At 43.5% G+C, this 15561-nt stretch overlaps 1 protein-coding gene across 8 annotated transcripts; it reads right to left on the reverse strand.

Annotated features, from left to right (window-relative positions):
- Nucleotides 1–1261: 1261 nt before the first annotated feature.
- Nucleotides 1262–12091, reverse strand: rbm44 (RNA binding motif protein 44). Of its 8 annotated transcripts, XM_071355370.1 has the most exons (18): nucleotides 11261–11347; nucleotides 10795–10957; nucleotides 9851–9899; nucleotides 9462–9568; nucleotides 9164–9238; nucleotides 8503–8566; nucleotides 8246–8373; nucleotides 6621–7969; nucleotides 6469–6530; nucleotides 6149–6334; nucleotides 4656–4821; nucleotides 4531–4565; nucleotides 4176–4441; nucleotides 3817–4011; nucleotides 3662–3729; nucleotides 3349–3422; nucleotides 2897–3158; nucleotides 1262–2734 (listed from the first exon to the last, which is right to left on the reverse strand). In XM_071355370.1, exons 2-18 carry the CDS (start codon nucleotides 10952–10954, stop codon nucleotides 2477–2479), a joined length of 3504 nt encoding a protein of 1167 aa, XP_071211471.1. In that variant the 5' UTR covers nucleotides 10955–10957; nucleotides 11261–11347; the 3' UTR covers nucleotides 1262–2476. The 8 variants fall into 8 exon arrangements, with proteins under 8 accessions (XP_071211471.1, XP_071211469.1, XP_071211468.1 ...); XM_071355368.1 differs by having other exon boundaries at nucleotides 4531–4821; nucleotides 6621–7900; XM_071355367.1 differs by having other exon boundaries at nucleotides 4531–4821; nucleotides 6621–7966.
- Between the last annotated feature and the right edge of the window lie 3470 nt (nucleotides 12092–15561).

Consider the following 15561-nt stretch of genomic DNA (forward strand, 5'->3'; position numbering starts at 1 on the left):
CTGCCTCAAACCCTATTACAGGGGCTGAATCACTGGCGCTCTTCCATGCCATCCCAAGGAGGGGTGCGTCACTTGAGTGGGTTGAGTCACTGACGTGATCTTCCTGTCCGGGTTGGCACCCCCCCTTGGGTTGTGCCGTGGGGGAGATCTTCGTGAGCTATACTCGGCCTTGTCTCAGGATGGTAAGTTGGTGGTTGGAGATATCCCTCTAATGGTGTGTGGGCTGTGCTTTGCCAAAGTGGGTGTGGTTATATCCTGCCTGTTTGGCCCTTTCCGGGAGTATAGTCGGATGGGGCCAGTGTTTCCTGACCCCTCCTGTCTTAGCCTCCAGTATTTATGCTGCAATAGTTTATGTGTCAGGGGGCTAGGGCCAGTCTGTTATATTGGAGTATTTCTCTCTTACCCAGTGTCCTGTGTGAATTTAAGTATGCTCTCTCTAATTCACTTTCTTTCTCAGAGGACCTGAGCCCTAGGACCATCTGCCCTGAGGTCTCCTTGCTGTCCCCAGTCCACCTGGTTGTGCTGCTGCTCCAGTTTCAACTGTTCTGCCTGCGGCTATGAAATCCCTGACCTGTTCACCGAACGTGCTAACTGTCCCAGACCTGTTTCAACTCTCTAGAGACAGCAGGAACGGTAGAGATACTCTGAATGATCAGCTATGAAAAGCCAACTGACATTTACTCCTGAGGTGCTGACCTGTTGCACCCTCTACAACCACTGAGTATTATTATTTGACCCTGCTGGTCATCTATGAACATTTGAACATCTTGGCCATGTTCTGTTATGTCCACCCGGCACAGCCAGAAGAGGACTGGCCACCCCTCATAACCTGGTTCCTCTCTAGGTTTCTTCCTAGGTTCTGGCCTTTCTAGGGAGTTCTTCCTAGCCACTGTGCTTCTACACCTGCATTGCTTGCTGTTTTAGGCTGGGTTTCTGTTCAGCACTTTTTGACATCAGCTGATGTAAGGGCTTTATCAATAAATTTGATTGATTACTAATGATCGGGGAGCTCATGTAACCAGCACCGCTTTAACATGCGCAGTAATACCCTATTGTTTACACCTCACTGGCCTGGCTCAGTAGATTATTCAGTCTAGTATTCAGCGATCAACAAAACCTGGAAGCTTGCACCACCTGCTGGCCTTTATCATGCAAATTCTCACGTTTCAGTTAGAGAGATGTATGCCTATGCATGTTATACAAGCACATCAAGGCCAGCTGGGGCTGAGAGAAACTCAACATTCACAATCCACACAACATCCCAAACTAAAGTCTCTTTTATTAAAGCAACAGTATCCAAACTGAAATTATACATCCAACAGGCAGACACCAGCTAAGTACAGTGCCTTCGGAAAATACTCAGTGGTGGATGCATCATGTTATGGGTATGCTTGTAATCGTACAGGACTGGGGAGTATTAAAAAGAAAAGAAAAAAGAATGGTGTTAAGCACAGGCAAAATCCTAGAGGAAAACCTGGTTGTCTGCTTTCCACCAGACACTGGGAGATCAATTCACCTTTCAGCAGGACAATAACCTAAAACACATGACCAAATCTACACGAATTCCTTACCAAGAAGACAGTGAATGTTCCTGAGTGTCTGAGTTACAGCTTGAAAATCTATGGCAAAACCTGAAAATGGTTGTAACAAAGACCACCAACCAATTTTGAAAATAATAAAATGGGCAAATGTTACACAATCCAGGTGTGCAAAGCTCTTAGACTTAACCAGAAAAACTCACAGCTGTAATCACTGCCAAAGGTGCTTCGACAAAGTATTGACTCAGGGGTGTGAACACTTATGTAAATGAGATACTTCTGCATTTAATTTAATACATTTGAAAAAAATTATAATCTAAAAACATGCTTACTTTGTCATTATGGGGTATTGTGTGTAGATCTATTTAATCCATTTTGAATTCAGTCTGACAAAATGTGGAAAAAGTCAAGGGGTATGAATACTTTCTGAAGGCACTGTAGCTTTGTCAATAACAGTATTCTAATACTGAAAGGGTGGACAAAGGGGAAAATCGTAGAATCTGGAAGGATACGTGAACTACACTTCCAGACATAATTAAGCAAATTGTCCTGTTGAGAACAAAACCATTTTTTTTTTTTTACCCTGATATCCAAGAACAACATTTCAGGTTTTCAGATTTATTTAACTGAAACAGAACATAAAACATTCTGCAAAACTCCTTTGCAATTCTACCGTGATTTGAATTAAGTTTACAAGTAAATTGTAATTTAACAATTTGCAAACAAAAAAAATATTAATTTGCACGTTTCAGGTTCAAAAGTAGATAATTCACTAAGTATTGTAGCAAAAGAGTAGAGTAATAACATTACCTATGTGAGGAACAAACAAAACAGTGGATAAATTGTGTACTACATTCAAGTAAATCAAAAGCCTGGCTTTGGGCAAACCTGTGTTTCAATAAAGGCAAATATCAACAATAGAATAGGAAGTGGAGTCCTTATCGTGTCAGCAGGTCAGAGGTCATGTTTACAATGGTCTTGAGAGGCAGGCCGCTGAGGAACCCCTGGTGTTTGGCCCTCAGCTCCAGCAGGGCGTCAACAATCCTTTGCCTCCCCGCCTCTGGGTGGCGCACTGACAAACGGGCCATCAGTGTATCGAAGCTACCCATGGTGGCGTAGTGCTGGGGCACACAGGTCCCCGACGCCGTGGGGGAGTCACACACGGTGGTCCTCTTCTGGAGGCTGAGCTGCAGGGGCTGGAGAGAGACCCCAGACGAAAACAGAGACCAAAGACATGAGAAGCAATCATTATTGACCAATCAATCTGGGAGCAATCCACGCATTGCAACAGGTTGAAAACAAATAATATTCCCATCTACAATCCCTGACAACAAAACAAAAACTGTAGAGAACCTAACCATCAGAGGGGTGGTGATATGGGTGTTTTTCCTCTTGGAGTCTTGGGTGCATGGGGTGTCTCCAGAGGGCCCTGCCTTGGTGCTGGCTGAGGGACCTTGCTGCTGCTGGGTTTGCCGCCCCTGATCCTGGCTCTGGCTACCAGTGTGGCTTGGGCTGCAGATGTGCGCCACATGCACCGTGTGTCCATGCATACTGCACCTGTCCATTTCACTCACTGCACTGTCAGCCATCTTTGGACCACTCACAGTCACTATGGCAACTCTGCATGGAACAGAGAGAGGTGTTAACATTGACATGTACTCCATTGCTTCATGTGAGGGGACAATATATTTATACAAAAGTCTGTTGATGTTATTATATCGAAATCTTGATGTAACAGTTAAGTTGCCTTGGAACGCTTATACATTCCTTAACTTAGTTTCATTCTACAGGGTCACTGATTTTATTTTACCGGAGGTTGTTGCTGAAGGTGGAAATGCTCACTTCAGATGCCTGATACTTCTCAAACCAGAGCATAACTTCTCTCTATGAAGACAGACAGGAGACTTATTAGGGTCTGTTGGCCCCTGGTGACCAAATCACTCTAACTTTCCCATTTTTATCCCAGATTCCTCACATCCAATCTCCTTGCTTCCTTTCAAACAGCATTGGAGAAGAAGGTCCAAGGGACGGGACCTTGGACCTACTCCAAAACGTTTGACGCAACGGATGCAAGGAATTGAAGAAAGATCGAGTTAAAGACATTGTCACATGCTGAGGCTTACCTCTGTTACATCACTGGGTAGGTCTGTGACGCACAGGAAGGAGCTCTGATCCTTCTCCCCAACGACTCCTAAATAAATATGAATGAATGTTTATGAACATTGCTTATGAACTTGTTAGATGTGGGTTATGAATGTGTTATGAAATCCTTATGCACCGGTAGGTAGTGTGAACGAAAAATCTTTAGGGGTATGTCTGTCATGCGGCTTTTCCCCCTCAACCCTATTCTTGCCATTTCCTTCCTCCACCAGGACCTCAGCCAGACCTCCTTCCTTCAGCACTACACCATCAGGCTCAAGGTCCTCCTCTGCATCGAACCACGCCTCGCTGGAGTTGTGGTCTTTGGTTCCACCTGTTGAGTGTGAGAGTTCGGAAATCCAGGTGGATCGGAACCAGCTTTGAGAACACTGTAGTGCAACGCATTGTATGTTTATACATTCAATGAGCCAATGTGTTTGTATCGATCCCTCCCTATTCAAATAAACCATTGATGAATGAATAAACAGGTCTCATTACCTGGCCTGGGCCTCCGGTTGACCTCAGGCTGCTGGTGTCGGAGGATGATCGCCTTCACAGACCTGCAGTCCTCAGCCTTGGGGTTACCAACGGGCACAACAACAGGCCCTTCTGCCTTGATCCTGCCAACCATCCCATCATCCTGTCCAAGGACTGATAAAACAGACTGGGACACCAGTCTGTTTAACTCTCCATCACCACCTAGACTGACGTCCTCGACGCGGGCATCCTCTACCTGCAACTGCTGGGAGCTCCTACCTGAGGCACTGGAGGATAGAAAACAAACTTTTAAAAACAGCCAACTTCATTCATTCATTCATTCACTCACTCATTATTCAATTCGTCAAATACATACTCAGACAGAGCATTTCCCAAAGACTCGTCAATTATCTGAAAAGGGGAAAAACAACCATGAGATCCACCCTGCATAGTACCAACAAGATGTACTGAGAGGAAGGAAGGGCACCAGAGGGAATGTACATGTTGGGGGACGTAGCTGGTCCCTGAGGTGATCCTCTGGGAGTCGACAGACAGGGGTCTGAGCTGGTCCAGGGGTATACCTGACAGGACCTGTCTCCTCATCTCTCTGTAGTCTACCTCCAGGACCTGCAGCACCTTCACCAGGCTCTCAGGAGGACCCTCAGTCCTACAGGGCAGGGGGGTGGGGATATAAACTCAATAAACATCCTCTCACTGTCAACTGTGTTTATTTTCAGCAAACTTAACATGGGTAAATATTTGTATGAACATAAGATTCAACAACCGAGACAAACTGAACAAGTTCCACAGACATGTGACTAACAGAAATGGAATAATGTGCCCCTGAACAAAGGGGGAGTCAAAATCAAAAGTAACAGTCAGTATCTGGTGTGGCCACCAGCTGCATTAAGTACTGCAATGCATCTCCTCCTCATGGACTGCACCAGATTTGCCGGTTATTGCTGTGAGATGTTACCACACTCTTCCACTCTTCTGGGGCTGTGACACCACCCCAGAACATGACGGAGCCTCCACCTCCAAATCGATCCCGCTCCAGAGTACAGGCCTCGGTGTAACGCTCATTCCTTCGATGATAAACGCAAATTCGACCATCACCCCGGGTGAGACAAAACAGCGACTTTTTGCCAGTCCTGTCTGGTCCAGCGACGGTGGGTTTGTGCCCATAGGCGACGATGTTACCGGTGAGGACCTGCCTTACAACAGACCTACAAGCCCTCAGTCCAGCCTCTCTCAGCCTATTGCGGACAGTCTGATTGCCCTGGTCACATCTGCAGTCCTCATGCCTCCTTGCAGCATGCCTAAGGTACGTTCACGCAGATGAGCAGGGACCCTGGGCATATTTCTTCTGTTTTTTTTCCAGAGTCAGTAGAAAGACCTCTTTAGTGTCCTAAGTTTTCATAACTGTGACCTTAATTGCCTACCGTCTGTAAGCTGTTAGTGTCTTAACGACCGTTCCACAGGTGCATGTTCATTGTTTATGGTTCATTGAACAAGCATGGGAAACAGTGTTTAAACCCTTTACAATGAAGATCTGTGAAGTTATTTGGATTTTACGAATTATCTTTCAAAGACAGGGTACTGAAAAAGGGACGGTTCTTTAGTTTACATACTGGAATGTCAACATAGGAATAATATAGCGTTGGTTTCCTGGATCCAGATTAAGCCTTTCCTGGACTAAAAACAAATGTTAAATTAAGAGGCTTTTTAGAGCTTCCATAACAGGGCAAGTGTATTTAACAGCTACATGACCATAATAGTGCCTAACTGAATGATCAACAGGAGAGATGCACGATCAGATAGACATAACACTAACAGACACATGTCCAATGATATTTTAAACTCATTGAATAAATCAATGAGTTTAATTGTGAGGTGCCCTGCTGTCTCCTGTCCCTTACCCTGGACATAAATTATGTATGACAGTTCTGCACAACTTTGTAAGGTGCCAAGCTGTCATATCTCCTGTCCCTTACCCCTGGAACAGACGGTCTCCCTCAGGTGAGGTGTAGTAGCGTCTCCAGCAGTGCCTTTGGCACATCCCATACTGCAGGGCCAGTAGGCTCAGCTCTGCCCGCGTGGCACGCTGGCCACAGTCACATTCACCACGGTCCGCATTGTCGCAGCCTCTTCCATCTCTCACACTCACACCGCCTGCAGAGCTGATACAGGCAGCAACAGACATAGCCATGGTCAGCACATCAGCAGATAGAAGAATAGAACCATGGAGATTTTCACGATCTAAGAAAAATCTGAAGTGGACGTATAACATAACAGAATTAAGTGTCTAAAATACCTCGTCATTTGCTCTTTCAGCTCTTTCAGCTCCTCTTGAGAAAATTTCAGCTTGATGAATTCCTTAAAGACATTTAGATATTGAAGAAATGTATTTCAGTAAAAAGGAAATCTGAATTACTATAAATATTACAGGAGGAGCGTTAACTGTACCTCAGTGAGATACTCCAGGTCTGCCATGTGGACTTCAGTGATGACAGACTTGTCAGTTGTAGCTGTGCCCTGAGTTTGTGTGTTCTGGTTGCAGCCTGTTAGACTGTGGTCAATACCAACCAACACATCATGTTTAGCGACGGCAGGCCAAGTATTTGTCGAATGGTCGGCTGTGCTCAGTCTGGCTTCTGTGACCCGTGAAGGCGAGAGATCAAAAGTCTGGTTCAGATTGACTAGAGAGAACGCAGACATACCGTTCTCATGCTGTGTTGTGGTCACGACGGCCGCCGCTGCCCCACCAGGGCTTATTGACATGAAGGATTCCTCATAGATGGACAGCTCCTCTTTCTTCAGGGTTTGGGGTGCACTGAGACTCTCTCTAGACCAACCGGACTGGTTCTTCTTGGTTTGACCTTGTGGGGGTGTCAGGTTTAAGTCAGGTGTCCCCTCATTACTTGCTTCATACATAAGAATACTCCCATCCTCTTTCATGAGGCTCCGGTAGTCGACACTGTTATTCTCTAGCTCGCATCTTGAGGCCTCTTCCTCATTTGCTAGGTTGCCGGGGCAGTTGTCGTAGGTCCAATCACAGTGCTCGCTGCGGTCTCCAGCGCAGGAAGACACCATACTGGCTTCAGGTGGCTCCACCTCCACTGGTCTGCTAGGCTGCTCAGTGCTCTCCATGGTGGCCATGAGTGATAGTGAGTCGTGCTCCGCTAACTGGCTGGTGTTGATGCTGGTGTCGTTCCACTCTGTGCGGTCCATCCTAGTGCTGTTGAAGCTGTAGTACTCTGGAGGAGTCTCCCGGTCCAAAATGGGGAAGTCTGCCATCTGGTCATGCATGGACATGGAGTTGGCCATGGACTCACCTTCCTGGCTTTCGATGGAAGACTGGCTCCTGTTAATTCCTCTCTGGCTTTGTATCTCCAGCTCCATATCCAGAGAGAAGCTAGTCTGGGCAGACGGATCCTTATATACCACCACACTACTGCAGTTGTTGCCATCCTGCCACCGCCCTTCCTCCCACAGCTGAGAGAGCAGCTGGACCTTGGAGAAGTGCGCCTCCTGTTGGCCTGGAGAATCCTCTGTGGCTCCAATATGGCCGCCACTGGTATCACCACAGGCTGACTGGAAGCTATCCTGGAGGTTGACCAGACAGTCCACTGTTGTGGATGGGAAGGTAGTAGTAGTAAAGGACTGAGGCTGACATCCCCTGAACTGCTGCACTGCCCCTGCTTCCGCCTGGTGGTGGACTTGGACTGACTGGACTCCTCCGTGCCCTGAACAGTTGAACAGATTTAGCTCCTCCTTCACGTTGTTGGGAAGAAGACCTAACTCTTTCTCCTCTTCTATGAGGAAGACAACAACATGGTTGTATCAAAATAAAGAAACAGAGCTAAAGGCAAACAACTTATGCTGTGGTGATGAAATCAATGTAACTGTGGGATTCATAAAGTACTGTTACTTAACTGCTAGTGTGGAATGAGAGACATTTAATATTACCCATTGACTGTGCACTAGTATACGACTGACTATGAATGGGCATGTTCCTTCCAAGATAACAAATCTGTCCACACAAAGCAAATATAACAGTCTATGTTTTGAATTATGATTTTAAACCACACCTGACTGGCATGCCGGGATCTCCTTCTGGATAGGTGTGCTACAGCGTCGGCATATCTTAGCTCCTGAAGAACAACTGGTTCCACAGTTGGGACACTGAATCACACCATAGAATGTGGGCCTTCTGGATCTGAGAACAGCAGAAACCATGCAAAATTTATGACAATTGTTATTTTTCCTCTAGTCAACTAATGGTTGTAGAATCACACCTGGTGACCAACAAATGTAGTTATCTGAATTGACAGGAGAAAAAACATACTTGTTTAGGTTTGAAGACATCGTCTGTGTAACAGCAGGCGGTTTCCAGCAACCTCTCACCTGTTCTGTACACAAAAGAAAAAATTTATCAAATATAAAGTGTTATAAAATTATAATACAACTATTAATATACAGAGTAAAGACAGTTTACAGGTATATGTAATTATGATATGTAGGTTCTTTTTCTGGGACAGTGGTGTACCACAGTTTCACAAGAACCCCTGCAAGGTTTAAGGGGCCATGTTCTCAGAAAAATGTATTGTAATTCTACACATTTTGCCATGGGATAGAAAGAAACACCTGCCGTTTTAAAGCACATTTCCTGCAATTCTACACTTTTTGCCATGGGGCAGAGAGGAAAAATGTACATTTTTATAACTAATCTCATGATATTCTACACATCGTCATGAGGCTGAAAGAAAAGTTTGCTGTTTTAAAAGCTAATTTCCTGCTGTTTTAAAAGCTAATTTCCTGCTAATCTACACATTTTGCCATGAGGCTGAGAGAATTTTGCAGTTTTAAAGCTCATTTCCTCTAACTCTAAACATTTTGACATGGCTTATGTGTTCATATGCTATGAGCACTGGCACGCCAGTGCTCAAGGATAATTCAACCAGGGTTACAACAGAAAACAGTTAAAGTCAAGCAGAGCTATAATTCACGTTTCACATAAACCAGTTGTCTGGCTACATTCAGAGCCGGATGCCTCTGCAGAAACCGATGGAGTCCTCCTTCCTCTGTGGAACAGAAAGTTGAAAGGGAAAGACAATGAATACGTGGCTCAGTTTTCACTGAGACTACAGAAAGTAGGCTGTCAATAGGATTCATATTTTACAGTCAATTGGTGGCCCTGGATAGGGATTCTATACAAGTGTTTTGTAATTTGATGGCAAAACCATAACGACACTATTGGGAGTTTTTGTTTGTCTATTATACAACCTTCCCTGGTCCCTACTGTACCTTGTATGAGCTTCCTGTCCTCCACAGGCAGAGATAAGTACCAACCCAGCAGCTTGGGGTCTGTCAGCTCCAGGAAATGGGTGACTTTCACCAGGTCAAATACAGACCTATAACATGCAGAGTTAGACCTAGGTTGCTTCCCAATACTCCAAACCTCTCCCAAAGTATGCACTTGCACACTCCTATTCTTGAATTTAAAAGCATTGGCTTGGTGTAAGTGTTGGCTGGACAGAATTTCCACCATTATTAAATCCATGAAAGGGAGTGTGTGCAAGTGCACACTTCAGCAGAAGGGTTGAGAAATGGGATGCACAATAGACTATTTCATGTTCATGATTCTCACATTACAGCATAAAGAATGTGCTGGGACTAATAGACATGCTCCATACCTGTTGAGAAGAAATTTCCTGCAGTCCTCTATCGACAAAGATGGAGGGTCTATTGAGGTAAAGGCACATTATTAATGCATGTCATTTCCCAAGGCAATGAGGGAGAACACAAATGGTTTGGACATAATATTATTTTGTAATGAATTTGGAAAGCTCAAATTAAAAAGTGAAAGTGCATTCCATTGGTTATGAGTTTTGGGTTGCAAGAGGAAGCATCCCTCTTATGCTTAATTAAAAAAAATATTTTAACATTTTTCTCCGCAATTTCATGATATCCATTTGGTAGTTACGATCTTGTCTCATCGCTGCTACTCCCCAATGGGCTCAGGAGAGGCGAAGGTCGAAACATGACCGGACAAGCCGCGCTGCTTTTAAAAAACACTGCTCAACACCCATAAGCCGACCGCACCAATGTATCGAAGGAAACACCTTTCGACTGACTACCGAAGTCAGCTTGCAGGCGCCCGGCCCGCCACAAAGAGTCACTAGAGTGTGATTAGCCAAGGAAAGCCCCCGGGCAAACCCTCCCCTAACCTTTAGACCGCTGCACCACTGGGAGGATGGGGTTTTAAACAGTGGTTTTAAAGCTGCAATTTGTTATTTTTTGGTGACCTGACCAAATGCACATAGAAATGTGAGTTATAAATCTTTCATTCTCATTGGAAGAAAGTCAAGTGAGAGATCTGTTCTATGTGCTCTATTTCTGTACTTTAATTTTTGCATATTTTACTTTCTGTCTTGTTCACCAGTTTCAAACAGCTGAAAATACAATATTTTTGGTTTAATTAAAATATATTTCACAGCGGTTTAGTATAGTACAATGATTATCCAATACTTGTTTTGTCACAAACGAAGTTTGGCAAACTATTATAATTTTTGCAACCAGAAAATGGCGGCGCGATTTCTGCATACTGCATCTTTAAAAGCACTTCACTCTGACTTACCAGCCAACCCGTTCATTGCATTTTGAAAGAAACGTTGGTCACAAGGTACCATATGCATCTGAATCATCCCTGATGCATAGGGCGTTTGAGAAATATCTGATGGACGCTGTGGCTCCGGCGACAGAGACAACGGCATGAGCATTGGGAAGGGATACCACATGTTCTGAAAAACATACATCCAACTATCAGATGGAGCTGATGCACTTTGACGAAGGCCATAAATTAATAGATGCGGTTTGAATATATGTGGACATGACTAGTCATTTAGTTATTAACTAGCATTTAATAACTAACATCCCCACGGCATTACTAAATATAGCCTAACGCAGCTAAAAACTATTTTTACAGGTGTTTGCAATACATTAAAAGCAGCAACATTCTTTATAGCGCTAACAAACATAATTGGAACGAAGAATATCAACTAATTTGTCGATAAATATTGACAATTTATCCTGTGTCAGTTTACCTTGGTCGAAGTGGGAATATGGTGTGAAGCGATTATTTAATACATTGCACGTGCACGCCACCTGTCGATTGATTTTGACAGGCAATCAGGTTCTTCGACACCGAAACGTAACAAGTGAGGTGTGCTATGAATCAGAGACGGAAGAGGAAGCAAGACACCTCACCAGCTGGGTCTGGTCTACTTAGTCAATTAACTAAGTAAACCAGACCCAGCTGCTATTACATTTGGTGTCTATGGGAGACACACTCAGTTAAGGAGACCGGAACTGACCTTTTTTTTCAATGGTAAACGGCCTGTGTGAACTGTCTTCATTTATCCACCATCTTTGCTATGAAACTTTTTTTCTTTGCTATGAATTTCATGAGCAAAAACATGTATGGAAATGGTAAGAACTGGAAAACGGAAGCACTTTCACTTTTTAAAGTGGCTAGCTAGCTGGCGGTTTCTTTGACAGACATATTAATTCATTTTTACCACGATTTTTATGATCCTAGCTAATAGCTAGCTAATCAAATGCAGCTAGTTGGCTGGTTTATATTTGTCCTTATGGTTAAAATAATGAACTGGTAAACATTTAGCTAGCTAGCTAACGTTAGCTAACACTGTCCGTTGTTACTCACACGGTGATGGTGTTGATTTTAGCACTGAGATCTGCACAATGAAACATCCACATTTCCAATTACAGTCCTGAGTATTAATTGTATAATACAGTTTTGAATTACCTAATAGATCATCATTCAATCACGATTTTCTTATTTTTCAGCTAGCACGTGTTGCTGCCCACAGCCCTCTTTGTAGATGTAGTAACATCGCTTTTCCACTGGAGGGCTGTTAAGGTTCAATGAAGTGGTAGTACAATACATTCTCCGTCGCAAGGTGTGTGTGTGTGTGTGTGTGTGTGTGTGTGTGTGTGTGTGTGTGTGTGTGTGTGTGTGTGTGTGTGTGTGTGTGTGTGTGTCCACTAGGTGAAGTCTGTTGTGTAATACAGAGGATCAAGGGCAGTGTGACAGCTCTTTGAGAGAGATCAGGATTGGGTCTAATCAGGGGTGAACGTGAGGATCGACACCTTTCGCTTTTTCCCAATATCTGTTCCTGTATCCTACTCACTGGTATTTTAATTGACCTTAATAGACCACATTTTATCATTAGTTGTATTTCATGAAATAATAATCTGTAGATAACCCAAAGAAAATATCTTGTGTTGTCCCAATTGCTTTTAAGTAACGTATTTTAATGTCAAAAAGAGAAATTGCCTGTTAGTGTTACATCATATTTATAACATTGTCTAAATGTTCCTATCAAACATTCCTCTTCTTCACAAACCAGGAACCACTGTGAGTTAGGGTGTCTCCTACCGCTCGTACTGCATGAAAGCAACAAACTACAGTGAGTCCTGGCCCTGTGGTGCTGGACTAAAACCTCTATATGCATTAGTTGTCTGTCTGCCACATCTTGTTTCTTAGAGAGGGGATCAATTTTGATGCAGTAATTAGCTGTCTGTATGGTCAAATGTATGTTGATGTTGGAAATTATTTCAAATACTATTTGAACCCAGGTCTGCTATTTGGCCTGCACTATTATTTCCAGGGAGGATTGAAGTGGGCGGGCTAAAGGCTAAGTGGCTTTCTAAGACTGGACATTTCCACAGTGATGTGACATCTGATCAGCCTCAATCTGATCACTGCGTCCTCGGTAAGTGGCTCAAGCCCATCAAATCGGGATCAGTGCTAAAACCTGATTGAGCGAGAGAGAGGGTGTGAGGGTGAGGGAAGATTATTAGAGACAGAGAGATAACTGGAAGGTACATTGATAAGACTTTGGTCAGACATTTATGAAAATAAACTAGATTGTATTTATTTACTGTGTAGAATAAACAGAATCTGTGGTGTTATCTTTTGAGTAGGCCTACAACTGCACTGATTATAGTCAACTACCTTCGCAAGCAGGTTTTCCAAGAAAGTTCCAAAACAATCCCCCCTACTCATCTATTTTACATAAAGAAGTGCAACTGTTCTTCCGATGTAGTTCACAAACAGAATACTATAGTTTAGGACCATTTAGCAAACCTGTACATTTCATACATTTTACATGAAAACAAAAAGGGTTTCTATCTTGTATTGTTTTACCTCACACTGGAGAATTGTTTTTGTGAAAGAATTACAAGCTACATGTGAATTAGTCTCCACGATACACATGAAGTAGGCCTGGTCTCCTTTTGCGAGTCCCTATAGTGGCTTAGAGATGTAGGCTAGTGTACCGGAATGTAGTGTATGTTATATAGATCGTCGGTTCTCTCCTTTAAAACTGTGAAAATTAATAATTGAAACTCGATGGATTGATAACCTAACATCTGTGCAGTGTCTAGATTTTGAACTCAGTCAGAAACATACAGTGGGGCGAGCACCTACAGTGTAGCAGAGTTGATTAAATAAACATCAGTTAATGGCTAAGTGATGCTCCATACCATCAGGGCAGGCAGACTCCGTGCCATTTGGGATGCAGACACAATGGGCTCATCAGCAAACCCCACTAGCTGCCTAGATGCAGTTGATCGAAGGGCCATGTGAGTCCCTCTGGGACCCCCAAAGGGCCTTTAACAGCAATGAGAAGCACTCTTCTCTCTTTTCTCTGCTCTTCCAATCGATGGGGAGAGAGAGAGAGATGGAGAGAGTGATGAGCCAGACAAGTAATGGAGGGCAAACCCCTCTCTGGCCCTGACACACTCTGCGCTTTTAAAGAGCCCTTGATTAACAAAGAATAAAGAGCTGGGCACAGTTTGTGCTTGGTCTCTGTCGAGAACATAGGAACTATGTTTCCCTGTTTTAGCCAGTATGAGTAAAATAACCACTATCTGTACATTTCTCCTGTCCTAAACAGGTTCCTGTAATCCTAGATTATTAATTATTTGTTGAGGTTTTGCACGACTGTCATGAAAGCATGAATCTTTAATTCATAGAAAAAATTGAAATATTTATTAATACACAGGTTGCTTTTTTGTTGCATAATTTGTCAGGCTTACGTGTTTCCTGCGACATGTTTCTTTGCGTACTTCCCTACGTAAAATGTACAAATATGACATGAATATGCTAGTACTGTATTTAAAAATATGGTATTTTCAAGACGACTGTATTGTAAACCAACTCATGAAACTGCATAATCACTGAAAAGCAGCTATTGTTTGTCCTTGTACAGGCACAGGCTAAGGGAATGTCTTACTACACAGAGTTAAAACTAGCCAGCTTGAGGAAAAAATAAAATGACCACTTCCAACTTTCAAGAATTCTTCTGACATGTCGTCATGCCAGCCTAAAAAAGGGCCAAACAAACTCACTGCCCTTATTCATTTTACTTATTTAACCAGTAACAATTGCCACTGCTTTCCACAGAGTCCTGGTATATTCTTTCTTCAGTGTTGCTCAACCAGTTGCAATGGGAGTCGAGGGTAATCTTTAACAAAGGAAATATCAAACAGAGAAAAGGCATGTGACTTGTCAGTAATTAGCAAAGCCGAGCACAGTGACCTTCAGTGCAGAACATCAGCTGACTGTGGCTTGAGCCCCAAATGGCCCCCTACTTCCTATATAGTGCACTACCTTTCCTGACTGTCTGCATACCAAATGGCCCCCTATTTCCTATATAGTGCACTACTTTTTCCAGAACCCTGGTCAAAAGTAGTGCACTATATAGGAAGTAGGGGGCCATTTGGTATGCAGTCTGTCAGTGATGAGGAAACAGGCAGGGGCGTCATGTACCCCAAAAATCTGAGGGGGCACAAAGTACGTGGGGTGGGGGGCAGAGGGGGGACTACACCCCCTGTCCCTCTACAGCCATAATCATGCTTAATTCTATGTAAAACATATTTGCTGTCTATCTTCCTGACTGGTGATTCTTTTGAAGAAACAAAATATGGATAAAAGATTGAAAGGAATGTCTTATTCAGTACATTGTTATTGCTTGATTTTCAAAAGTCTACCAACCTTGCCAGCAGGCATGGCAGCTAAGATAGTACATCTAACTTGATTGATAGCGTCAAAAAATTTTATTTACAGGACAAATCTGAGGGGCCACATGCCCCTGTCCCCCTATAGGCATGATGCCTCTGGGAACAGGAAAGGGAATGAGGACACAACAGACCAGACCACAGGAAGTGAAGCAGAAAGGACATTTTATTGTACCCAGTACAGATCATTATAAACTCAGTGTAAGTAAGGTACACATTGTGAAGAGGGAGAGAAGGTGAAGCCTATACAAGTGCAGACAACCCTTGGTCAGGTCAGGGAAAAAGACTATAGGTGGATACA

Source organism: Salvelinus alpinus, chromosome 20 (assembly GCF_045679555.1).
Source record: "Salvelinus alpinus chromosome 20, SLU_Salpinus.1, whole genome shotgun sequence".
NCBI lineage: Eukaryota > Metazoa > Chordata > Actinopteri > Salmoniformes > Salmonidae > Salvelinus > Salvelinus alpinus.

Bases quoted from the DNA above. Each gene is read 5' to 3' on its own strand.
- rbm44 (XM_071355366.1), bottom strand. From the start codon at position 10,954: ATGTGGTATCCCTTCCCAATGCTCATGCCGTTGTCTCTGTCGCCGGAG. The intron at 9,239-9,461 runs GTACAGTAGGGA...TCTGTTCCACAG, and splicing joins GGACAGGAAGCTCATACAAG to AGGAAGGAGGACTCCATCGG. The intron at 4,442-4,530 runs GTATGTATTTGA...TCTATCCTCCAG, and splicing joins TTGGGAAATGCTCTGTCTGA to TGCCTCAGGTAGGAGCTCCC.